General features: G+C 39.9%; 1 protein-coding gene across 2 annotated transcripts in view; it reads right to left on the bottom strand.

Moving 5' to 3' along the window:
• NPEPPS (aminopeptidase puromycin sensitive) overlaps positions 1-25,676 on the bottom strand; it is a 118,041-nt gene that overhangs the window by 67,679 nt on the left and 24,686 nt on the right. Inside the window, exons 4-10 of one of the 2 annotated variants that reach the window (XM_032236744.1) lie at positions 17,294-17,362; positions 10,631-10,640; positions 7,701-7,822; positions 7,333-7,440; positions 4,386-4,586; positions 1,388-1,484; positions 1,251-1,284 (exon numbers count right to left, since the gene is read on the bottom strand). In XM_032236744.1, the coding sequence (XP_032092635.1) occupies positions 1,251-1,284; positions 1,388-1,484; positions 4,386-4,586; positions 7,333-7,440; positions 7,701-7,822; positions 10,631-10,640; positions 17,294-17,362 (641 nt within the window). Of the gene's footprint in view, positions 1-1,250; positions 1,285-1,387; positions 1,485-4,385; positions 4,587-7,332; positions 7,441-7,700; positions 8,712-10,630; positions 10,641-17,293; positions 17,363-25,676 lie in introns of those variants that run through there. The other variant, XM_032236743.1, reaches the window with a different exon arrangement.

Here is a 25,676-nt window from a genome sequence, read left to right as displayed (position 1 = left end):
GTCACACCCGTCCTCCGTGAGCTGCACTGGCTACCTGTTGGTCTCCGGGTGCGCTTCAGGGTACTGATGACCATCTTTAAAGCACTCCATGGTAGTGGATCTGGGTACTTGAGAGACCGCCTTCTGCCGATTACCTCCCTAAATCGACCAATTAGATCGCACAGACTGGGCCTCCTCCGAATTCCATCTGCCAGTCAATGCCGACTGGCAACCACACGGAGGAGAGCCTTTTCTGTTGCAGCTCCGACCCTGTGGAACGACCTCCCCGTTGAGATCCGTACCCTCACCACTATCCAGACCTTCCGTGCAGCCCTCAAGATCTGGCTCTCCCAGCAGGCCTGGGGATAGGTTCCCAATTTACCCGCCCGAGTGTTTGATTGCTGAATGAAAGTTGTGTTTTTACTATTTTTTCTTTGTTCACATACTGTTCTGTTTTTGACACTGCACCCCCCTCCCTTGTGGTTGTAAGCCGCCCTGAGTCCCCTCAGGGAAAAGGGCGGCATATAAATCCCAATAAAACTCTAAAAAAAAAAAAACTCTATTGTCTGGATCTGAAAATCCTACTTGAATTTTGGCACGGAGAAAAAAACGTGCCTCAATTCCACCAACTTTCTGGGGAAATTAGCAGGGTTTCCAAATGGTGATCACTTGATCATGGGAGATTTGCCAACAGGTTATAAATACAAATGGGTTGCTAAGCACCAGATCGCAATCATATAACTGCAGGAGAGCGGCAATGGCTGAACCTTCAGTCACAGGTCACCAGTACCTTTGTTTAGTACTGAATTTTCAACAGTCCTGAACAAATGTCATGAAGTATAAAAATAAGAACTCATAAGAACTCATTGTAGAATAATATACAGATTGAATAAGCTGGGGTCAAGAATAAGGAGGGAGGAAAACTAAATAAAATGGAATCGAACACTTAGCTTCTTTTCATGACCTTACTGGAAAAACCAAAGAAAGTGCTTGACTCTAATGTTTATAGTTGTAGCACTATGGTGTAGCAAAAAATATGAATGCAAGTTAGTTATGATTCTTTATTTCTGCAATTATTCTTTGAAGAAGATATTTTTATAGAAAGTTCATACTATCCAAGATAGAACACAGTTCAAGTTCAAAGAAGTTACTTCATGCTAATCAGTATGAAACCTAATTAATTCCTTTACAATCTATTTGATAAATCTGGGATAATTAATAAAATGGAAACATGAACATAAGAATATGAAAACAATATTTTAATATCATACCTATAAGTAACAAGGCCCCAGTTCTCCATGGCACCTTTTAAAATAAATACAAAGTTTTATTGATATTGATACACACAACAGTCTGCAGAAATACTTTATAATGTAAAGAAAGATCAGGCTTTAAAAATATATGTTACCTGCTGCAAAGTCTGCAATAGCTATAAGATCAATTTTAGGGAGAGGATAAGGAACATTGAAGTAGTCCTTATAAAAAGGCAACGTTTTAGCAGCAACCTATAGAAATAAAAAGATTAAAAATTATAACAAAGCATGTTTGACTGTATATTGCCCATCTGTTAGAACAGACAATGGTATTCTATACAAATCTTTACTTCTAGAAAGCTTGATGCATTTTAAAATTTCCTACTAATAAAGATAGCATAAATGCAAGATTTACAAAATTAGAAGGCATCACAAAATGTATTTTTATGGTGTTTCTTACTTAAAATATAAGAGGAAGTTCACTACCTAATATTGTATGTCATTGGAAGATTGTTTTCCAAATCCCACTTCTTTTTAAGCCCATGAAATCTGTAACTCTGAAGTCCTTAATTTAAGAGTTCTAAGAATCATTTTATTATGACAACTGACCTCTATGAGATTAATTTCTGTGGCAAAATATACCTTACATTCTGATTAATTGTAACTTATCCCACTATTAAACATAATGGAATTTTCCTATTTATCTGGTCTGTTTTAAAAACAATAACTTCCCACCTACCCATCAATAATACACAGTCAAATGAGACATTTGATGGGTTCCAACTCATACTGGCAAAACCAGGCCCACTGGCAAAAGCAAGTCTTCAGGATCTGACGAAAGTCTGGGAATTGCAAGATGTACCTCCTTGGAGATAGAACTTTCCTTGCCTATCCACTCAAATGGTTGAGTGGATGTGACCAGCAAGAGATGGTCCCTCAGATAACCCGGGCCAAGCCATGAAAGGCTTTAAAGATGACAACCAGCACCTTGAATTGCACCTGGAAAATGTATACGTGTACACTGAGGTCTGCACAATATCATGCAGGCTGCTGCATTTTGAACAACTGGAGATTCCAGATGGTTTTTGAGGGCAATCCTAAGTAGTGCGCTTTGAAATAGTCAAGACGGGAGGTGACTAGAGGATGAATGATTGTGAGTGGGGACTGTTGGTCCAGGAAAGGGCATTAAGTGTCTCACAACTCATAGTTGTGTAAATGCCCTCATGGCTACGACTGCCACCTCCTCCTCTCGTACGAGTCTTGAGTCCAAGAGAACAACCAGAGTTTATACTGGGTCTGCTTGGAGCAGTGCCACCCTATCAAAGACCAAAGGTAGCAATTCTTCATGGCTCAAAGTACTATATGTTATCTATATATTCTATCTACAGGTAAAACTCAAAAAATTAGAATATCGTGCAAAAGTTCATTTATTTCTGTAATGCAACTTAAAAGGTGAAACTAATATATGAGATAGACTCATTACATGCAAAGCAAGATAGTTCAAGCCGTGATTTGTCTTAGTTGTGATGATTATGGCTCACAGTTCAGGAAAACCTCAAATCCACAATCTCGGAAAATTAAAATATTGTGAAAAGATGCAATATTCTAGGCTTAAAGTGTCCCACTCTAATCAGCTAATTAAGCCATATCACCTGCAAAGGCTTCCTGAGCCTTTAAATGGTCTCTCAGTCTGTTTCAGTAGGAATCACAATCATGGGAAAGACTGCTGACCTGACAGTTGTGCAGAAAACCATCATTGACACCCTCAATGAGGGAAAGCCACAAAAGGTAATTGCAAAAAAAGTTGGATGTCCCAAAGTGCTGTATCAAAGGACATTAATAGAAAGTTACGTGGAAGGGAAAAGTGTGGAAGAAAAAGGTGCACAAGCAGCAGGGATGACCAGGAGAGGACTGTCAGGAAAAGGCCATTAAAAAGTGTTGGGGACTTTCACGAGGAGTGGACTGAGGCTGGAGTCAGTGCTTCAAGAGCCACCACACATAGACGGATCCTGAACATGGGCTTCAAATTTCGTATTCCTCTTGTCAAGCCGCTCCTGAACAACAAACGTCAGAAGCGTCTTACCTGGGCTAAAGAAAAACAGACCTGGTCTGTTGTTCAGTGGTCCAAAGTCCTCTTTTCTGATGAGAGCAACTTTCGCATCTCATTTGGAAACCAAAGACCCAGAGTATGGAGGAAGAATGGAGAGGCACACACTGCAAGATGCTTGAAGTCCAGTGTGAAGTTTCCACAGTCTGTGTTGATTTGAGGAGCCATCTCATCTGCTGGTATTGGTCCACTGTACTTCATTAAGTCTAGGGTCAACGCAGCCGTCTACCAGGAGATTTTGGAGCACTTCATGCTTCCTTCTGCAGACGAACTTTATGGGGATGCTGACTTCATTTTCCAGCAGGACTTGGCACCTGCCCACACTGCCAAAAGTGCCAAAACCTGGTTCAGTGATCGTGGGATTACTGTGCTTGATTGGCCAGAAAACTCACCTGACTTGAACCCCATAGAGAATCTATGGGGCATTGCCAAGACAAAAATGAGAGACATGAGACCGAACAATGCAGAAGAGCTGAAGGTCACTATTGAAGCATCCTGGTCTTCCATAATACCTCAACTGTGCCACAGACTGATAGCTTCCATCGCATTGAGGCAGTAATTGCTGCAAAAGGGGCCCAAACCAAGTACTGAGTACATATGCATGCTTATACTTTTCAGAGATCCGATATTGTTCTATGTACAATCCTTGTTTTATTGATTGCATGTAATATTCTAATTTTCTGAGATGGTGGATTTGGGGTTTTCATGAGCTGTAAGTCATAATCATCACAATTATGACAAATCACGACTTGAACTATCTTGCTTTGCATGTAATGAGTCTATCTCATATATTAGTTTCACCCTTTAAGTTGCATTACTGAAATAAATGAACTTTTGCACGATATTCTAATTTTTTGAGTTTCACCTGTATATATTCTAGTATACAATAATGTCTGAGATGGTTAAAATTCCCTATATTTTACATATAAACATGCATTTGAACTTGCAAATTAAATGAAATTAAATGAAAATTTTAACACTTTGGTTCTGTTTTCCAGGAACTGCCATAGAGCTAGATATTATACAGATCTTTAAGTCTTTCTTACCTCTAATGCAAACTTTCCTTGTTCTGCTTTGCCAACAGGAGTATAAACACGGATTAATATACCATCAGTGGTCCTGGTCTCAACAAAGTCATATTCTCCGACCACAAATGCAACAAGATATGTTGACATCACAGGAGTACGGGCAAATTTCACTTCTACCAAATTGTCATCATCAGGATAGGGCATTCGGTCAGTAATGTTCTGTACAACAAATTATGAAAGGCTGAATATATTGAATGTGAAGCATTACTAAATTTTATAAAATGAAAGTGATACATTCTGGCCTATTTCTCAGTGCCAAATTACAATAACATGATTTCAACTCTCTCATTTGCATTCATCTACTACACACTTCAATTCCAATTTCCTTCTAGGATACAGTCCCTCTGGGCTTTTTAAACTTACAATATTTTTTTTATTAGTGGATATGTGTTATTAAAGATTTTTTAAAGACTAAAAGTACAAATCCTGAAATAAAAAATAAGGAAAGAAGCATAATCAGTAAATGAATAATGTGCAAAGAAAAAATTATAAAGGAATGGTTTTCAATCTATAACAGAAGTTACAGAATCATTTATCTAAGCAACATACCTATCTTCTCTAACATATTCTCTTTCTTTTCATATAGGTGATCCTCAATTTATGACCATAACTGAGACTAGATTTTCTGTTGTTAAGTGAGGTAGTTAAGTGAGTCCCGCCCAATTTTAAAAGCTTCCCACAATTTTTAGATGTTTATTATTAACATTTGTAGGCCGCCCTTTTCCCTGAGGGGACTCAATTTTTAAGTGAATCACATGTCATTAAGCAAATCCAGTTTCCCCAATGACTTTGCTTGCCAGATACTGGCTAGGAAGGTTGCAAATGATAATAGCAAATGTTGTAAATGCATGCTTGTTGCCAAGTACCCAAATTTTGTTCATACAACTGTGGAGGATTATGTTCTAATTATAAGTACAAGGACGAGTTGAAAATCACTTTTTTCACTGCCACTGTAACCTTTGAATGGTCACTAAACAAATGGTTGTAAGATGAGGGCCACCTGTAATATACATTCAACAACTGATCAAAGCTATGATGGCCTCAAAAATGGTACTTTTAAAATGGTGATCACATGATTGCGGGGCGTTTCTCCTATTGTTGACTCAGCCTTCCATTCTTCCGAGATCGGTAAAATGAGGACCCAGATTGTTGGAGACAATATCCTGACTATATAAACTGCTTAGAGAGGGCTGTAAAGAACTGTCTAAGTTATATTGCTATTGTAAAACACTGCCTACCTCCCCCTGCATGGTCACAGTCAATGATTGTGTTCTGTATGTGTGGCAACCTGTTGCTTATGACCAGTTGCTAAATGCCCCTACAATCATGTTACCATCATTTTCAAACTTCTCTGCTGGCTTTCCCAGAAAATTACTGGTAAATACAGGGAAAGTTGCAAGTGACTGCTGACAAAAAGCAGAGCTTTCTGCAGGCAATTTTGAAGGTGAAAGCAGGGCTGCCAGCCAGGAGGAATCTCAGCTCCACATGCTTCAAGAGTAAAATGACTGCTTGTCATTTTATGGGAAGGAAAACTATTCTAGAAGGCTGCAGAAACAAACCTCAGATCCTGAATATCTGAACTCTGTTTCAGTAGCCCTTTGAAGAAGTTCCCCTCTGTGCTTAGTGGGGAGGGGGAATTCCTTTGGGTTTCAGGAACAGAGTTGGGATCTTCAAGATCTCTGCTTCTCACCCTGTCAGAGTTCATCTGCACTCTGCCTGTAGAGAAGTTCTCTTCCATGTACAGAAGGTTGTGTAGATTAATGAAGTCCAGATCCCAAAGATACTAGCTCCATTCCTACTGTGCACTGGAACAGTTTCTTTCCATGTACAGAGGAGAGCTTAAGCAGGCAGCTCTTTTGTTCTGTCTGCTTAACATCCTGAAAATTATATGCGCATGTCACTTAATGACAGCTTCACTCAACAACTTGTCCCAACTGTGATCCCAAACCCATAAATCACAAGTTTATTTTTTCAGCAAAAAGTTCATAAGGGGTTTCCAGTCACTAATAAATGTAGTTATTGTACTTTCTATAATCAAACAAGTCAATTTTGCCATCTCTGCTCATTCTGTCATCAGCTATTCTTACATTGTGGGTATTTCAGTCTCTTTTCAGTTACCAGTCTTCCATAACTTTTTAAAAATTGTCTATCCATGAGTACCAACAAGAATAGTTCTGATTTCAACTAAATATTAATCTTTAAAATAGTTTGTATCACTATATATATTTGAATCCAATTTTTTTTCTAATTCACCAGCTTAATAAAATGATTCTTTATTATTTTCTACATTTCCAACACGAACTTGAAGTATCCTTATATATTCTAAATAACTGCAGTTATATAGCAACAGTGAGTAATTTTATAAAAGTTCCCTTTTAAATTGTGGCATAATGTAAAATTTAATGCTTTCAGCCACATAATTTCCCATTATTTTAAATGTATATTATATCTATTTTAAATTTCATCAAAAGTTTATAAATTTTAGCAATTACCTGTTCATCATTTGTACACCGTTCAATTTCAAATCATGTCTTGTGCTATTATCTACCTCAAATTTTTCATATGAAAACCATTGAAAACTATATCGCTCCGTATCCAATTGATCTCTTTATTTCATCTTATATTCTTCATGCTCTTATTGAAACATATATCTATAGGTTAACCATTTTGTCTTTGCCTATTGAAATACATAAAGGCATTTGGAGCACAATCTGAATTAATATTTATTCCATATTCTCAATATGGCACTTCTAAAATAGTGATTTTTTAAAAAAAAGCTACACTAATTTTAATTTTATCACACCGCAGAAAGCCACGCAATCCAAATTTAGGCCATGTCTTGTAGTAACTTTTTCTGTTTATCAAACCACTTTGTAATATAACTTAAGGTTATTAAATTACTTACCATATTTGACAGAGCTACTCTGTCTTTGGGAACCACCAATGAAATATCAAAAGTTGCCTTGATAGCTGGCTCATCCCAGCAAGGGAAGGCCCTGCGAGCATCAGTGGCCTGAAGGAAAGAAAAAAGCAGCATTAAGTCAAAATATTTGAGGCATTCTGACAGATTCAAGAACTGTCTTATTCAGTATTCAAAAGAATGCACATACACACACAATCAAAAGGGGGAATGAACGTATTTTTGGGAAATGATTGGTAAAAAAGAGTCACAAGCAGAAATGAAGAAACTGAAAAGAATTTTAAAAATACCAATTTGATATAACCAGTTAATATTAATAGGATAAGTAAACTATAAATCAAAGGAATTCTTACCTCAAATTGGGTAACAGCAGCAAACCGAGTATCTCCAGAAGGGGTGATATATTTACTTCGATAGAATCCTTTCATTTTGTCATTCAATTCTCCAACAAAATCTATCTTTAATGTTCCCATCCCTGTGTTATTTTTAAAAAAGCATACAGAGATATTATTATCCTTACCGAAAAGAAAGATGCTAAACCCAGTATATTTTAGCACAAGAACACAACAGATTCCAAAAGTATGTAGATTCTGAGTCTCTGAAGAATAATAGAAGACTGATAAAAGGTGCACAAAAGAGAAACAAAATGATAATAAAGGAACAATATATGAGTAAATGATAGGAGTCTTGGGAGATCCACGAAAAGAAGCTAGTTATTTTAAACATAATTCCTGGAGCACTTAACTATTCAATTCACACACATAAGTTACATGCTTGTACAGACTGCTAATTGGAGTCATTTATAGCTCACAATATAGCTTAGAGGGAATTCTGCTCACCAGGTTACCATATGACTAGACACAGCTCTCAGTAATTAGTTCTTAAGATCAACATTACATACCTAAAAGAAAAATGAGACCATGCAGAGAAGAAAGATGGGTTATATAAATTCACAGATAATAAGCAGTCCGTTTTCTTGTGCTCTTGATAATTCATACCGACGAGTGAAGTTTGTTAAAGCTTCTTACCTGAGAAAGGATCTGGTCATCATAAGGTGACTCAAGACTTCCATCTTTCTGGAACAAAAAGTCTAGCCTCTAATGTTGAATGAAGGTACAGGGTTGACCTTATGTAATTACCCAGCATAACTCCAATATGGGAATGAATCAGATCAAAAACAGACTGCCATAGGGCCCACAACCATAGAGCGCACTCCTAGAACGGCCACTGCTGGAAGAATCGGAAGCTGAGTTCCAGAGTTGGAAGCCGGAGAAGTTATGCTCAGAGTGCCGCCGCCGCGGTGAAAGCGGCGGTGCTGCCCTGGTGCTGCAGGGAGAGCTGGGCCAGGGCATGGTGAGGCTGGGAGGCATGCCAGCTGGGGGTGGAACAGGCGCTCACGCAACCACCCTCTTCAGCAGGGCAGAGCTCCATGCACTGACCTAAGGGATATCCCAAATGTGCCAGGCTGCGGGAGCTGGGGGGCAGGCAAAGCGCCACGTGGCTTGGTGCCTTAGGGATACCCCCTAGGTCAGTGAATGGCGCTCTGCCCGGCTGGAGAGGGAGTTTGCCGGGCAGCTGCTCGTGAGCGTGGTCACCTCATGGCTGCTTCACCCCTGAGGCTGTGCCCGGCTCTTCAGGAGCCTGCTTGCAAGGGAGCAGCCGCCCGGCAACTTCCCCCTCTGGCCAGGCAGAACACTACTCCCCAACCTAGCGGTATCCCGAAGGCAGCAAGCAACTGTGAGCGCCTTTCTCCCCCTGGTGCCTTCAAGATACCGCTAGGTCAGTGAGCGGTGCTCTGCCTGACTGGAGGGGGGGTTGTCCAGGGGACTTATTTTCAGGGGGCTTATATTTTTGCCCACGCAGAAAATATGGCAAGGTCTTAGTTTCAGGACAGGTTGTATTTTTGGGAAAACACGGTAGTGAAGATATAAGCCACTTCAAGTGTTTAGAAAACATTAAAATGCTATTCCACGAATACTACATGTGATTAATTTAATGTTTGGGCCTGGTTCCTCAAAGATTTCCATTTGGCCATGCAAGAAGCTCTTGTAGAAAGTTTCTAAAAGTCCATTTTCTGTTTCTAGTTATGGGCTTGTTTATTGCCAATGCTTATTTTAACTGATTGCCAATCAGTTTGTTTATTGCCAATGTTTATTTTAACTGATTGTTAAAATCAGTTTTTAACAAAAGTGCCATTAAATGTGGTTCTGGGATTACAGGACAATGCCATGTTACCAGGCATCCAAAGACCCAAGATATGGCTACTATAATTTGAATGGTTGCCTCGTTGTAAGTTGGGGACTACAGTATCTATATCTTCAAGAAAACAAAAAGTATTAAGCAATAAACCAAAAGGAAAAGAAATAAAACAATAAATCAAGAGGAAAGCATCTCCCATAAATCAATAACAGAAAAATTGGAAATGCTTGATGCCAAAAAGAAAACATATTCTGCTGATACTTGAGGACAAATCTATAGGAATTGTTTTACTAAGATAACACACTGTACTGTACTTAAAAAGCCAAATGGCTTATATCTCTATAAATCAGCTTGATGTACTTTATATCATTTATCTAAACAATGATTTTCTCACATGCTGCTATTGTTTATGAAGCAAAGGTAAACCTTGTATTTTCTTGTGTTCTCCATTATCCATTTTACATTACTTATCTATTCTTATGTCCTACTGGTTAATTTAACTTGACTCTTCATGTATAACTCTGTTTTTTTTAAAGATCTTAATCAAACTTTGCTTACATGAATTAATGTAACTTTATTAAATTATATATCCTTTTAAATTCTGCCTTTTTTTCTCATACAAGAACACATTCGCCAATCTTTAGACCAGTCTTGTTCCATAATTGTTGACACTTGCCTCTTCTGCAACTATTTCAACAAACTTTTAGTATACACAATATTTCCTATTTCACAACTGATCTATTGCTTGTCACACTTCAGATTCTAACAGGTTGGTTCTTGAATATTTTCTCTTTAAAAGGGGTTACAGAAGGATTGAAACATTTGCAACTTGTTTCACTACATCCTTTTATTTTTGTTATTTACCAGATTACCACAATTATTTTTGAATATTCTTATTTTGTAAATTTTTCTTGTTTCATTTCCTTTTCTTTCACACCCCAATTGTTGATTTAACTGATGTATTTTTCCTTGTTCTTTCTCCTTGTCTTATTTGAAAGTTTGCCTTCAGTTGTCATACAACCTTCTTGTTGCCTAAGACATTTTTTAATTTTTCCCAAGCTATCACAATTTTTATTTCTGAAACCCACTTGAAGCTTTATTTGGGAAAATCTTGGAAATATTTCTTGTCATTGCTTTCATGATATTGCTTATTCTTTTCCCCTAATCCTTCAAATTCAGTTTCCCATAAAGTAAATATTATAAATATGTTCCTTATACTGATCTGGCTGCATCTTTTCTAAGGTCGAGAATAAAGCCCCTTGTTTTATGGGATGCCTGAGGGAGGACCCTGTTTAACATCTACATAAATTTTCTTTGGGAGAGTTGAATGGAATATGTCCTATCTGGAGGCTGTGTGGGTCTGGATGGAAAAGGCTCAGACTCAATCTTGTCAAGATCAAGGGGATCGGAAATTTTGTGTGCCCCAGATCTGAAAAATTTCCATCTTGGATGAGATTATGCTCTCCCATTCTAGAGTGTGTAATCTGGTAATTGCCTTGGACTCACAGTGTTGCTTAAAGGACAGGTGGCAGCTGTGGCAAATAAAGTCTTTCCACAGCTTCATCTGGTGCACCAGCTTCATTCATTCCTGGGTTGGGAGACCCCTTAGACAGTCACTCATGCTCTAATCATCTTATGTTTGGATTATTGCAAAGCATTCTATATCAGGTTTGCCTTGAAGACCACTTAAGACGCTCAAGCAGGTCCAGAATGTAATGCTGTTAAGTGTGGGCATTATCAATGAGATGCCATTGTTCCTCAAGCTGCTCTGATTACTGGTGAAGTTCCAGGTATAATGTAAGGTACTGGTTATCAGTTGTAAAGTTTTTTATGCCATAGTATCAGATTGAGGGACGGCCTACTTCCCATGGTTTCTGACTACCTAATTAGTTCAGGGAAATGTCTGTTGGCTTACCTGAATGGTCGTTCTCTGGGTGCTGCAGGAGAGTCCAAGCATGGGTTAAATTCAGTCTATCTGCCCTAGGACTGAGTAGGTTTTTCTTTAACCATGCCTACTGTGCCTCATTGAGGTCAGTTAAAACTGAAGGTATTATCCAATGCAGGACGTATTCCTGATACTCTCGAACATGATGTAGCCTGGACACTCTGATAAACCCTGGGCGGAGTTGGACTCTCCCGCAGCGCCCAGAGAATAACCATTCAGGTAAGCCAACAGGTCATTCTCCTGTACGCTGCATAAAGAGTCCAAGCATGGGACATACCCAAGCTATTTTTGTCCCAAGGAGGAAAGAGTTATTGTCCAGATTGTATGTAGTTGAGGCTACTCTCTGCAATACATCTCTTCCAAAGGAGGCTGAGGCTGAAGCAAAAGAGTCAATTTTGTAATTTCTGGTGAACGGTGTGGGGGATGCCCATATAGCCGCTCTGAATATATTAAGGATGGAAGCTTGTGTCACCAAGCTGCGTAATGGCATTGCTCCTATGCCATCACGTAGGCTGGTACGGACCTGCCCTGATGTTCATAGGCCATCTTGATACACGCCCTTAGCCAACATCCAATAGTAGAAGAAGAGACCTTACGGCCCAACGATCGAGGTTGAAAGGAGACAAAGAAGGATTCGGACCGCCGAAATTCCTTTGTCCTTTTTATGTATCTGCGTACAGTTTGCCGAACATCCAATTTGTGCCAAGATTGTTTCTTGGGATGTTGAGGCGAAGGCAAAAGTTGGGTAATATCACCTCCTGTGCCCTAAGAGAGTGAGTGTTGATTTTGGAATAAAGGTGGGATCGAGTGATCCGCAGAATTACCCAATCACTGTGAATTATACATAGGTCCTCTCTGACTGAAAGAGCTGCGAGTTCTGACACCCTCCTAGCGGAAGTAATTGCTACTAGGAAGGGAGTTTCAGAGTCAAGTGACGAAGACTGGCAGTTCGAATGGGTTAGAAAGGAGTATTCGTCAGGACTCGCAGAATGTATGGCAAATTCCAGGAAGGATATCTGTGTACAATCTGGGGAGGATATTGGATGCGCACTCAGAAAACTCTTGACCTGAGGGTGTTGACTCAGGAATTGAGAAGTGCCCCTAGCCAGGATGGTGGACAAGGCTGCAACCTGGCGGCGGAGGGTGTTGGGCATCAACCCTTTGTCCAACCCCCTCCTGAAGAAAATCCAGGATTTGAGGGATGGAGGCTGATATGTCCTCAATACCATGCTCTTTGCATCAGGCAGAGAAGGCAACTCAAGTTGCATCATTATATACAAGTCATAGATGGTCTTCTGGACACTTGAATGGTCTTGATGACCTTGTCAGAGATATTGTGCTTCCTCAGGAGATACCCCTCAAGGGCCAGACGGCCAATTGGAGCAACTGGGGATCTGGGTGGTTGATGGCCCCCTGGCTGAGGGAGATCTGATCTTGAGGGATTCTCCATGGTTTCTGGATGGAGAGGCTGACAAGGTCCGCATATCAGGATCTCCCGGGCAATGTGGGGCAACCAGTAGAATTTCCGCCTCTTCTACTAGAAGTTTGGCGACTACCTGCGGAATGAGCGGGAGGGGTGGGAATGTGTAAAGTAGTCCTGAGGGCCACTAGCACCCCAGCGCGTCTGTCCCCTCCGCCTGGGACAAGTGGTAACGTGAATAGAACCGTGATAGGTACGTGTTAACTTGAGTGGCAAATAGATCAACCTGCGGTTGACCTAACCTCTGAGTTATCTGCTGGAACAGAGCCGGGTGTAAGTGCCACTCGGAGTTGTTGATTGTCTTTCGGCTCAGCCAGTCTGTTCTCATGTTGCTTGTCCTGGATATGTAATCCACTTTGATGGATGCTAGATGGCGTTCTGCCCACCTTCCTATAGACTATGCCTCTGTCATGAGCGCTGTGGAGTGGGTGCCGCCCTGCCGGTTTATATGGGCCTTTATTGCTATGCTGTCTGTCAGCAACAGAACATGTCAACCCACTATCTGTGCTTGAAAGCGTCGTAGGGCGAGTCTGGTTGCTGTCAGCTCCAGCCAATTGATGTTGTGAGGTGCCTCCCTCTGCGACCATCTGCCCTGTGTCAGTTGAGCTTGGCAATGCGTCCCCCAGCTGTAGAGGCTGGCGTCTGAGGTGATAATGATCCTCTCGGTCTCCTTGAACAGGCACCCTCTCTCGACCACCCTGGACTGCCACCACCTGAGCGAGCAGAACACCTTTTGGGGAAGCTGAACTCGTCTGGGAGAATTGCTGTTTCTCGATCTCTGCAGAGGTAGAAGAAACCACTGGAGTTCCCCAGCATGAAGGCGCACCCAGAGAACTATCTTCAGGCAAGAAATCATGATGCCGAGAAGCTGCAAGAGTTGACAATCGGAACTGACTTGGCACTCCGGCACTGACGGATTCTGCTCCTGAGGTTGCGCAGATGGTCTTGAGAGAGAAACACCTGGCAAGGTACTGTGTCTATGATGGTGCCGAGGTGCAGGACTCTGAGGTGGTTGGCACGAGATGACTTTTTCTTCTGGTATACGGAGAAATTTGTGTTGTTGCAGAGTGCGTATGATGACTTGCACATCTCGCAGGGCCTGGTTGAAGCTCAGCAACTGGATGATAATGTCGTCCAGGTAACATTCCAGACATATTGGACAGATGCAGGTGAGCTGCCACGCCTGCCAGAAGCTTTGCAAAGGTCCTGGATGCGGACGAGAGGCCAAAGGGAAGCACCCTCTAGTGGTAATACCACCCGTCGTAATGGAACCTCAAGAATATGTGCAACATATGGATGGGCACGTGGATGGGTAAGCTTCTTTTAAGTCTATGGAAGTGAGCAGGTCCCCCTGCCTTATGCAGTCCAGGATGGACTGGAGTGACTGCATCTTGAAGCACTTGTAGGCCTGATGCCGATTTAGCTGCTTCAGGTCCAAAATGGCGCTCCATCCCTCTGAGCTCTTGGAGACCAGGAAAGAATGGAATAGAATCCCTTATTTTCCTGGTCCGTTGGTTCGGGTTCCATGGCCCTTATTAGCGAAAGTGATGAATCTCTGCCTGCATGAGTGACCGTTTCAGGGGGTTTCTGGGGAGTGGGCAGCAGCTGAATGTCTGCGGAGGAAATGACAGAAATTCCAGGACCAGACCCCTCCTGATCATATTGAGGACCCATGTGTCCATGGTGATTTCCTCCCATTGGTTGGAATAATGTTGTAGCCAGCCGCCTATGGGAGGGACGCGTTGATGGTCATTTGCTGCGTCTAAATTGGCGGTTGTTGGAACCACCCCAAAGGGGTTTCCGATCTGGAAGTGAAGCAGCCCCCGAGGCTTTCTGATGACGATAAGGCACGAAATGAATTATAAAATGGCCACCACCACCTTCTGATGCTCTCCGAAGTCAGTCAGGACCTCAGTTTCTAGCCGGCAAAAAGCGTGCAAAAAAGCACCTCCAAAATGGCCACCACGCTCATCGGGAGAAAGGGAGAGCCGCCATGATCAACCAGAGCTTCAAACGAGCCCCCGGAGCCTCAAGGAGGGATTGGACAGCTGGGGAATGGTCAGGAAGCCTCTTAGCTCCCCCGTACTCGCCAGCAGCCGCCGGACAAGCACCTCCACCACTCCTTACCGCTGCGTGTGACCAGCCACTGTTCGGAGCCCCGACAGCCATCTCAGCAATTTAAAAGACAAACAGAAACTTTTTATTCTTTCCTCTCTATTCTAACCTATATTAAACAATCTATACAAAATAAAAAGGTAATCTACTGTGATCTGTTTGGAGAGTCCCAATCTATCTGCACAGAACTAAGGAGTTCCTCAAAATTAGTCCTGACTGGGATGGCTGAGTTTTTAAACTGACCTCAGTGAGGCACAAGAGGCATGGTTAAAGAAAAATCTACTCAGTCCTAGGGCAGATAGACTAAATTTAACCCATGCTTAGATTCTCCAAGCAGCGCACGGGAGAATTGATGTAATTCATGTCCCTTTAATCAAGCAATGCTACTTATCAGAATCCAAGCAGCATGCCTTCTCTGTCATGATAACTGCCTTCTGGAATGATATCCCTTCAGATATCCATGTAATTCCCACTTCAGTGATATTCAGGATTCTTAAAAATTGGTTGCTCACACAGACCTTGATTAAGGAACTTATAAAGTTCTATTTTTGGGGGGGTACATGGAATGTGGTTGTACATACCTTGTTTTTATTGTTTTTCTGTTTATAACAATTAACTATTAACTATTATTATTATTGCTATAGCTTTCATGCTTTTTCAACAAGATGATGGAAAACTACACTTCTTTTATAAATACTGTTGAATTTACTAGTATTTTCAGGAGGAAAAGCTATGCTGCCAAAGAACTATAAATTGTTCTTCTCTGCTCTAGCTGTTTATCTTGATTGATGCTGGAATGAAGTCTCAACTTAATTCAACTCTGGGTAATAATTCCTAGAGAGGAACATACTGTCTTCACTCTCTCTCTTTTTCATCCTCAATTATAGATTCATGTGTGCAAACAAGTGATCTGACAGGCCTGATTATTTTTAATTATCTTTTTGTTTCTTCCCATTAAGGTTTCACCTCATTTTCTCATTTACCTTTGCTTATAATTTTAGAGATTTCTAAGAAATAGACTCCATACTAAATTATGAAGCAGTTTGTATAAGCTATCTTATTATCTGTTATAAGTTTCTTCTTAGACTGCATTCCCCAAATGGTAATGAATGACCTAAAACATTCTAGCCTTTATTAAATAAATACCTATTAGTAATAATACTAATCCTTTGAAAATTCTGTATTGAAATATAGAGATGTCAAAAATTCTATAACATTTTATATAGATACACTGAATTTCAATTGTTACTACTACATGTTTCCCTGAAAATAAGACCTCCCTGGATAAGCCCAAATGAACTTTTGAGCGCATGTGCTAAAATCAGCCCTCCCTGAAAATATTGCAACACAACAGCAGCCAACAGGTGACCACGCTTGCCACCTCCTGCACCTCAAAAATAATAAGACCTCCCTGAAATAAGGCCAAGGCTTATTCAGAGATCAAAAGAAAATAAGACCCTGTCTTATTTTCAGAGAAACAGTAAAAAATTCAGTGTAAACAGAAATTTAGCTATGAAAATAATAAAATACTTTTAGCATATGCGGACATTATTCTAAGATAACATAGATTTTTTTAAAAAATGTTACAACATAGCGTGGTTAAAAATACATACACATGGTGATGTGTCATAATATTTGGGCTAGGTATTCTCATGAGTGCTTCTGAGTTCAAAAAGTCTAAAGTGTCTGCTCTAGATGTGACAAACAAATGTCAGCATTAGGAATAATGACCTAAATTAATGCCGTTTTACTAATAATACATTATTAGTACAATACTGCATTTTACACTTGCTAGCTAATAATTATGACTACCAAATAAGATTTAAATGTGGGATATTCTATGCTCAGTTTAGGATGGTTCCAGTAACAAAGTGGAACTGCTTGATAGCTTGTAACTTGCTGTTTTATCCAAAGCCAACTGTATGTTTAGTTTAGAGTTTAATGTGTTAGGTGAACCCTGGTAACTGGATTTCAACAAACAAGAATTACAATTGTGTGAGGACAGAATATTTAGGAATTTGAACAAAAAAGTTTAATTTTTTTTCAAATATAAATAATCTGGAACTGTAGAGATGGAATGAACTCCTGAAAACACACCCTAAGTAATGAAGGAAAAAGGGGGGGGGGGACTATGCTCTGGCACCAAATGTATATGCTTTCACCTCAGAAGGGCCCCATTTAACTTTTACACAATTTTACCTTCTGACGCATGCTGGGAAAGAAAGAGTCACTTTCTCATCTTCATTCTGATAGTTGAACCCTGTGGCATGGATTCTGAAAAAAAAAAGATTTAAATAGTCATAAGCATAAGATCTAAACAGTCATAAGCACTTCCTTGATATGGCGACTGATACACATCAGGTCTAGAGTAAAGTATTATGCAATAGTAGAAACATAAGAATAATTTATAATTCACTTTAATTGAAATTAATGTTAATTGACTTACTTCCAATAGGATCTTCCGGGACTAAAACATGGCTACTGGACTGGATCAGTTAATTTTGTTTATACCTTGTTTTTCTAGATAAGCTACAATATTTTATTTTCAAAGCATATAATAAAGTAAACATAATCTGATTTATACAGCTCACTGTTTCAAGCTAATTTATCTGATTTGGGTATACACTTGTTTGCAACACAAACACAATTAAGCAAAGTTTACTTAGTATCATAGTATATGAAAACAGTTTCATTGGTCATAGTTGCTTGTAACATTAAGTCAAATTTCAGAGAATCCTGTGGTACTTTATGATGCTCGAGTCATCCCTTTCCCAACTGAAATGATGACATAACCAAGATCTAATGAGGAAGCAAAGTCTTAATAGGATAATCTGAATTAGCAGATCTAAGTTACAAAGTCTAGTTAGCAGATCTAGTTGAAGCCACAAATTATAAGCAGTTTTCAATTTCTGTCTTATTAAATAGCAACAAGTCATTTGGCTTTTCACCTCAGTTACTTTAGCTGCCATAATGCAGGAAGAACAAATAAAAGTAATAGACATTATACAAAAATGCATTCAATAATAAACCAAAATTCTTCAGAATAAATATTAATGTGGTCATAACTCTACAGACAATGAAAATCTAACATCTAAATAAAAAGCTTAGCTTTAAAGAGGAAAATTAAACTGCAGAAACATCCATTTATTTTGTACTGCTGTCAAAATTTCCAGGGTGTAATAGGCTCTGAGAAAAAGACCATAGCCAGGGAATGATCAGACAGGACCTGATCCCACAAAAGGGGGTAAAGAAAACCTCTGGGAAGACAGAGAACAAGGAGAGTTTTCAGATTTGCACGATTCTGCTACTGTAAGCTTAAATAAAAGTAATGTTGGTACACATTGTTTTGGTTTCCATGACTGGATGTTCTATATCTCTGTCTGTCAAATGTATATGGCCATCCATCTAATGAAAAGAGACTCTGGGAAGCATAAAACAATCCAGTAAAAGCTAAATAAATCTGCTCAGATGTATTCTCAATAGTGAGATGGGTAGCATTAAATTTAATAAATAACAATAAATAAATAACAATCACTATTGTATAACAATTATTAAATCAATTAAAATGATTAAAAACAGAGCTATAACAGAAAAGAAACTAATAGAGGGAAGAATGATAAGCAATGGGCTATTTCATGAGTTCACTGTCTCCTAGGATCCTCGAGCCTGAAATATTCACCTCTAGGGAGAAGATACCATAAAATGGGCATCAGCAGAAAAGCCCTCTTGCCAAATGTGAGATTGCATGGGATGGGCAGTCCTTCAAATAATTCAGTACCATTTAGCAGAGGTGTAATGTGTGTTCTACCAGAAATACACACAACTGCTTGCTCATTTCATTTTGCACCAGCTGAAGTTTCCAGATACTCTTCAAGGCCAGCCTTGTGTATAGGATACTGCAATAATCCAACCAAAAGTAAGAAGTAATGGGTGCAACTGGCATACAATACAAAGTTGGCCAAAGGTTCTCCTAGCCACAAATGTCATTGCTCCTCAAGCAAGAATTGTGGGTCAAGGAAAATCTCCAGATTGTGTCTGGGGCAGTGCAACTCCGTCAGCACCAAACAGGATATAGTCCTAGATTAGAACCAGAGGACTACAAAACCCAAAGCCTCTCAATCTTGTCAGGGCTTAATTGAAGCCTATTGTTCCCCATCAACCCTCACAGTCTCTTGATTATTCTCTACCATTTATATGCCACTCAATTCAACAAGTCTCAAAGTGACTACCAATATCAACAACAAGCAATGTAAAATAAAAACCATTATAACCAACAAAACAGGACAGTGAAATCCTGAAGAACAACTACAACTTCAATTATAGAAGGAGGTTCTGGAAGGGTGATGCCATGCAAACAGACAATATAGCTTTTAACAAAATGAATACATTCTTTGACTTGATAAGTTTGCTTTCCATGTTTAATGCTTAAATAACATTTCCATGGAGAAATCTATCCACAGTCACTAAAAGTAAAAAAAATGAATTGATGGCACATGATTAATCAATCAAAATGATATTTCCAAGTCAATTAATTCCCTTTCTATTCTTTCTAAAGAGCTCGTAACATATATCTAATACTACTAAAACTCTCCTGTTTGTCACCTTCAGATGGGCACACTGGTGCATTACAGGGCAACAATTTTAATCAAATATCTTAAATTGGCTAACTTAAATAATTTGTCCAAATATTGGACCATTAGTTCTATTGTATCCACAAAGTTGTGGCCATGATTTCCAACTATTGTTCCCAGAACTCTTATCAACTGTGTGATGAAGGGTGGGGGTAGGAGGAGTGCAGATCTCTACCTACTTTTCTGCCTCCTTCTGGTCTCTGCACCCAATCAGTTGGAGGCAAGGACCAGCAAGCAAGCAGCAATTGACTGCTTTGGAACTAAGGCTGAAATTTCAAATCTCCCAATGCAGTGAGTGGTGAAGAAAGAAAGACAAATATTTAGGGGTCACTCTAGACAGGGCCCGAACATATAAGAACCACTGTAGCAACACTAAACTGAAAGTCATGGACAAAATAGCATCTCAGGAAATTCCACCTGGGGGAGGCAACCTAGAGTCATTAGGTGACAACAGCTCTAGCTCTTTGCTACTGGCAGGCCAATACACCTGCCCAGTATAGTATAAATCAACAAATACTGGGAAAGTAGTTGTTCTGAATGAAGCTAGCAGAATTATGCCATACGTCTTAAACCTACCCTGCTAGATAAGTTCTACCACCTAGCTGGCATTGCTCCACATGCTGTTCATAGAGAAGCAGAGGTGTGTGTGTGTGTGTGGTGTGTGTGTATGTGTGTGTGTGTGTGTGGTGTAGAGAGAGAGAGGGCAGGGGTTGACAGAAGACTTTGAAAAATTTGAAAGCAGAGTGTTTCTATGGAAAACTATAAGGAAACAACACTGGATGGAACCAACAGAAGAGTGGCACCTGGGTCTGACAAAAGTTGAGAAGTATGAAAATCAATGAATAGACTGTGTACAGATGCAACAAGAGCCACTCTGAAGAAGTGGAGTTATCTCTTTGCGTTGTGGTGACATGCAGACAACAACACATATGTAAATCTGTCTTTTGTGCCCTGATCAGTGTACACTTTAGGACCTCATGGCAACACAACAGAACACAATAATGTTGCTAATTTCTGGCCAAGAATCCGTTAATTTGCACATATTTAACCTTGTATTTTATACTTTAAATTTTATGTCATATAGTACTTCTTATACTGATGCATACATATAGTATTTCATATAGTAATGCTTCTGACATTACTGACCTATGGCAGTAATAACAACACTTCCGTCTTATAACCAGCATTACCATCTTGCAAGGAACCTTTCTACACAGTAGTACAGGCGAGTGCTAATTTACACATAAGATAAGAACCGGCAACAAATTGGATGAAGAAAGAGAAAGGGGAGGAAGGATATGTCTTTTGCAGAATTCTATTTTTAAGCTGCATTTTAAAAGTATTACCCTAGAATCTAATACGTCCATAATTAATAAATTAGTCTATAATAAATTCTTCCTAGGTTTAAAAGATGATATTACATTTTTTAAATGGCCTCCATTAAGTATTATGAGCATTTCAGCACTATTATTAAAATCTCAAAAATCCCTCCCATAGCTGGAAGAGTAATTTTCTCATTTGACAGTCCTGTAATAAATCATAATTCAGTTAACAAATAAAAGAAGTTAGTTCTTATCCAGTGATAAGAACATGTCCTACAATACTTGTAAGTCCCCAGACATCTTCAAGATTTAAGCTGCTAGCATCAAAAATAACAATTTCAGACTGCTTAGTAATAAACAATCATCTTCATCTTTTTTCCCTGCATGAACAAGAATTCTGACTATGGAGGGAAAACTATCATTGGTTAGTTAGTAAGCCAGTTAATTCTTGAACACGTATTTTACAAAACTACAAAAAATACAAAAAACCTAGAAATTTTAAAAATATTTGTTAGATACAGGCTTTCCTGAAGAAAGAAAGTGCTAATATATGCACTAGTTCATAAGATGAACTATTATAAGTAAATAATTTATAGTTTATAAGTATTATAAACTATTAAAATTTTGGATTTATGAAATCCCAGTTCCAATTCGTTTAATACCTTAAACTTAAAATTTAACTAGATAATAAAGGACCTCCAAACTTCAGAAAACCCCAATCAATCAACAAAGTAATCTCTGTGAAGTATAGTACTTGTTTATTAATAAATGTCTACTGCTGCTCAACTAATGCACAAAAACTTTGGTTAATTTGGTTATTCAATTCTTAACCTGATCCTTAAATGGTTTAAAATTGTTATTAATATGTTATGATCAGCATCAGGTAATGATAGCTCTTATATCACAATTCTGATATAAATTAATAAGTGAATATAGCAAAATTCACATACGCCTCAACTGAGAGCACAGCAAATTTTATTTTAAGCAAGCATTATATCCAATTTAATAACAATACATTTTAAAGTCTTTGCACTATTACTTATTTTACCATCAGTAATGGTTGAGGGCAGTGGTGGGCCTTCTGCCGGTTCGCACCGGATCGGGAGAACCGGATGGTGAAATTTACCGATCCAGTGAGAGGAGGTTCCATTGGTGGACCCAGAAGTTCTGGAATGCCTGCTCCATCCGTCTCCCCGTGCTCCGAAAAGCGCTGTGCGTGGAAGTCCCTTACTGGTGGATAGGTGTCCTAGAACCTGCCTGCCAGCAAAGGACTTAAACAGAATCGCTTTTCTGAGCACGGGGAGACAGGCAGGAGTTTGTGCCATCTGTCTCCCCGTGCTCAGAAAAACGCTGTCCGGGGAGGTCCCTTACTGGCGGGCAGGTGTCCTAGAACTGCCTGCCCGTGCCGCGCAACTTCTCCAGTCACTGCACCCAAGCTGGTGGAGCGCCTGCAACCGCCCATCCGTCACCAGGGAGACAGCCAGTGCAGGTGAGCCACGCGGTTGCTCCAATCGCACGGGCGCTCACCAGCTCAGGTGCAGCTGGACCGGAGAAGTTTCTCTTCTCAGAAATGTCCTTCTCAGTGAAGCTGTAGCAGCCTGCCTTTCCCTTTCAGGTGGGTCCCCCGGGAGGGAGTAGGCCAGGGGAGCATAAGGGAATCACAGTTCCTCTGTGAATGGAGGGAGAGGAAAAAAGTTGGGATTCTCCCTGCTGCAGCCTTTAATAGCAGAGAGAAGCCAAACTCTGCCCTCCTTCACAGAGGAGTTGCTGGTCCCTTTATGTGGATGTGTGATATTTTGCAAGGACTGGGAAAACTCTCATGCAGTCTCTGAACAAGAAAATGCATTTGCATGTTAATGGGGGAACAGGTGGGCTAATTATAATCTTAAATTATTTTTTGGCTTACTATAGAGATAACTTTAGTGCAAAGCTGTGCACAACAGTTATTAGATTTCTGTGGTTTTATCTTCCTTGGTTAGTTTTGGGGAGAGCTATGGAAAGCTAAAACAAATGCTGTGTAACAAGCATGAAACATTCTTTTGATTCATTGGAGAATTAAAACCAAACATATTTCAAAGGAGAGAGGTTTCATATCATGCAACTTCATCAAAAATGTTCACATGCCCTTAAATCTTGGTGTGTGGGGGGGAGAGAATAGTGAACATCTAGAAGTAGGGTAGTAGTGGCAATATCTTAGAATAACTTTGATGCAACTATTCTAAATTGTTCAGCAATAATTTAACTAAATAATTGTGCATACTATATATAAATTGTTACGTCTTAGCAGGAAGTCCACTATTTTTTTCTTTGGATTTTCCCATTTGGCGGAGTTTTTCAGTACTTCACCATACTATTCTTTTTTTATTGGGGATATTACCGTATATACTCGAGTATAGGCCGACCCGATATAAGCCGAGGCACCTAATTTTACCACAAAAAACTGGAAAAGTTATTGACTCGAGTATAAGCCTAGGGTGGGAAATGCAGCAGCTACCGGTAAATTTCAAAATAAAATAGATACCAATATGTTTTTGAATATTTATTTCAAAGAAAAACAGTAAACTAGCGGTGTATTCAATGAAATACTTCACTCACCTCATGATGCTGATGTCCCGCTGTGATGATGATGTCCCGTGCAGCCGCAGGGAGCGATGTCCCGCCTCCTATGACACACGGCACAGTGATTCCTATCATTGGATCACTGTACCAGAGGAGGTGGGACATCGCTATGTGGCTGCTTGCCATAACAAGGAGGAGGTGGGACATCGTTGCAGAGGCGGCAGGAGGGGGGGAAGGGGAATCGTAAGACAGCCCTGCATTACATTAGAACGTGAGGAGGGGGATGGTGCGGTGCGCGCTGCGCGGCAAACTGACACAGAGGGAGGGGAAACTCACAGGGGCACTGGGCCATTCACAGAGTGTCACCCAGCGGCATGGCCCCGCCCCTTTTTTCTCTCCATTTCGGGCAAATTTTTCACTGACTCGAGTATAAGCCGAGGCGGCTTTTTTCAGCCAAAAAGTGGGCTGAAAAACTAGGCTTATACTCGAGTATATACAGTATTTATGAATTATTTTTTAAGCAACAGGCCAGAACCTGTTCATATTAATAAGTAGGAAATCTGTTGGACATCAAACTTATTTTAAAAGTATCATTATGTAGAACTCTTTTAGTAGTCTGGATTATGGAAGAATTGCAGGAAAATATTAGATAAGACAGAATAAGCTAAAATAGGGGGTGGGAGAATCAACTTCTTGTTTCTTGTTTTGTTACAAACTACTCTAACTGCTGCCTGTTTTTTAGCAATAATGATTACACTGAATATGATATTAATATATAAAGCATGTAATATGGTTCCAGGATCAGAGCTAGTCTATATTTGAATGCCTGAAGGTGTGTTAACATTCAAGGAAGCTAAAGCTGCAATCTAGGAAAGGCAGTTCTTGGCCTCTAAGTACTTGGAAAATAGACCATCTGTGAGCCATATGCAAAACCACCCTGATCGCCATATAGAAGAAAGTATGAAATAGGCTTGTATAAATCATTTGGTGGGATTTCAAAGCATTGGAAAGTTGTGGGAGTACTTTGGAACATCTGCTTCATTGATCACATCTCTGGAGGAGTGCTCAGAGCCCTGTAACATAACTTGCCTAGCTTTAGTACACATGCTAGGACTGCATGGTACTTTGGATTCTGTTCCAAACAAGTACTGAAGAGAATACCAGACTGTAAATATAGTACCCCACCCACAACTTTTTAAAGTAGATATTTCATGAATCCAGGAAAAAGGTGCCGCTGCTTTAAAAAATACAAGTAGATGTTGTGGGCTTTACATTCTTATATATTCAAAAACAGTGTATAGCCCTGACAAACATTATTAATGAATTTAAGTGTTGCCACTGCTTTGAAGTTAAATTCTGGTGTATGGATGCCTCTTCTTTTCTGTGTAATTTATACCTCTATCTTGACTGGGAAAGCTGACATCATATTGGCCACTCCCACCTGGTCACATGGCCGGCAAGTCACTCCCACCTGGTCACATGGCGGCAAGCCACTCCCACAAAGCAGGCCAGACCCACCGAGTCGGTTCCAAAAAATTTGAAACCCACCACTGGTTGAGGGTAAGTACTGCAAAATCCCATATGCTGAAAATCCCATATTTTGCCCTTGTAAGGATAGGAGTGCTAAATCACATCCTGCATTAATGTCATATTCACTGGGTTACTCACAATGAGTTACCAATACTAGCTATTTCCAGGTTGGACAAAGATTCTATGTGCAGGTTTTTTTTTTAATGGATAAAGATCGCAAGATAACTTTGCTGTTGCAAAATGTATGTTGGTAGCCTGTAGAATTTATATGTTGCTGATAGGAAATAGATAAAGAACTATCACATACCCTTTATTTAACATAATGACACCTTGTACTTTGTAATATATAATGCATTTTCTTTTTATATAATGTGGGTCTATGACTTATAATAGTTTCCCTTTTTGGCTTGCGGGCCGGCAGAGGGTAGAGGGGAGGGTTCTGCACAAGTGGCGGGCAAGTGCACATATGCAGTTCCATTTGTGCGTGCAACAGGCTCATATGCCCACTGCTCATGCAAGTGGGGATGCATGTGCACAAGTGCTCACCT

Source organism: Thamnophis elegans, chromosome Z, assembly GCF_009769535.1.
Source record: "Thamnophis elegans isolate rThaEle1 chromosome Z, rThaEle1.pri, whole genome shotgun sequence".
Lineage (NCBI taxonomy): Eukaryota > Metazoa > Chordata > Lepidosauria > Squamata > Colubridae > Thamnophis > Thamnophis elegans.
This window is presented reverse-complemented; position numbering and strand designations above follow the sequence as displayed.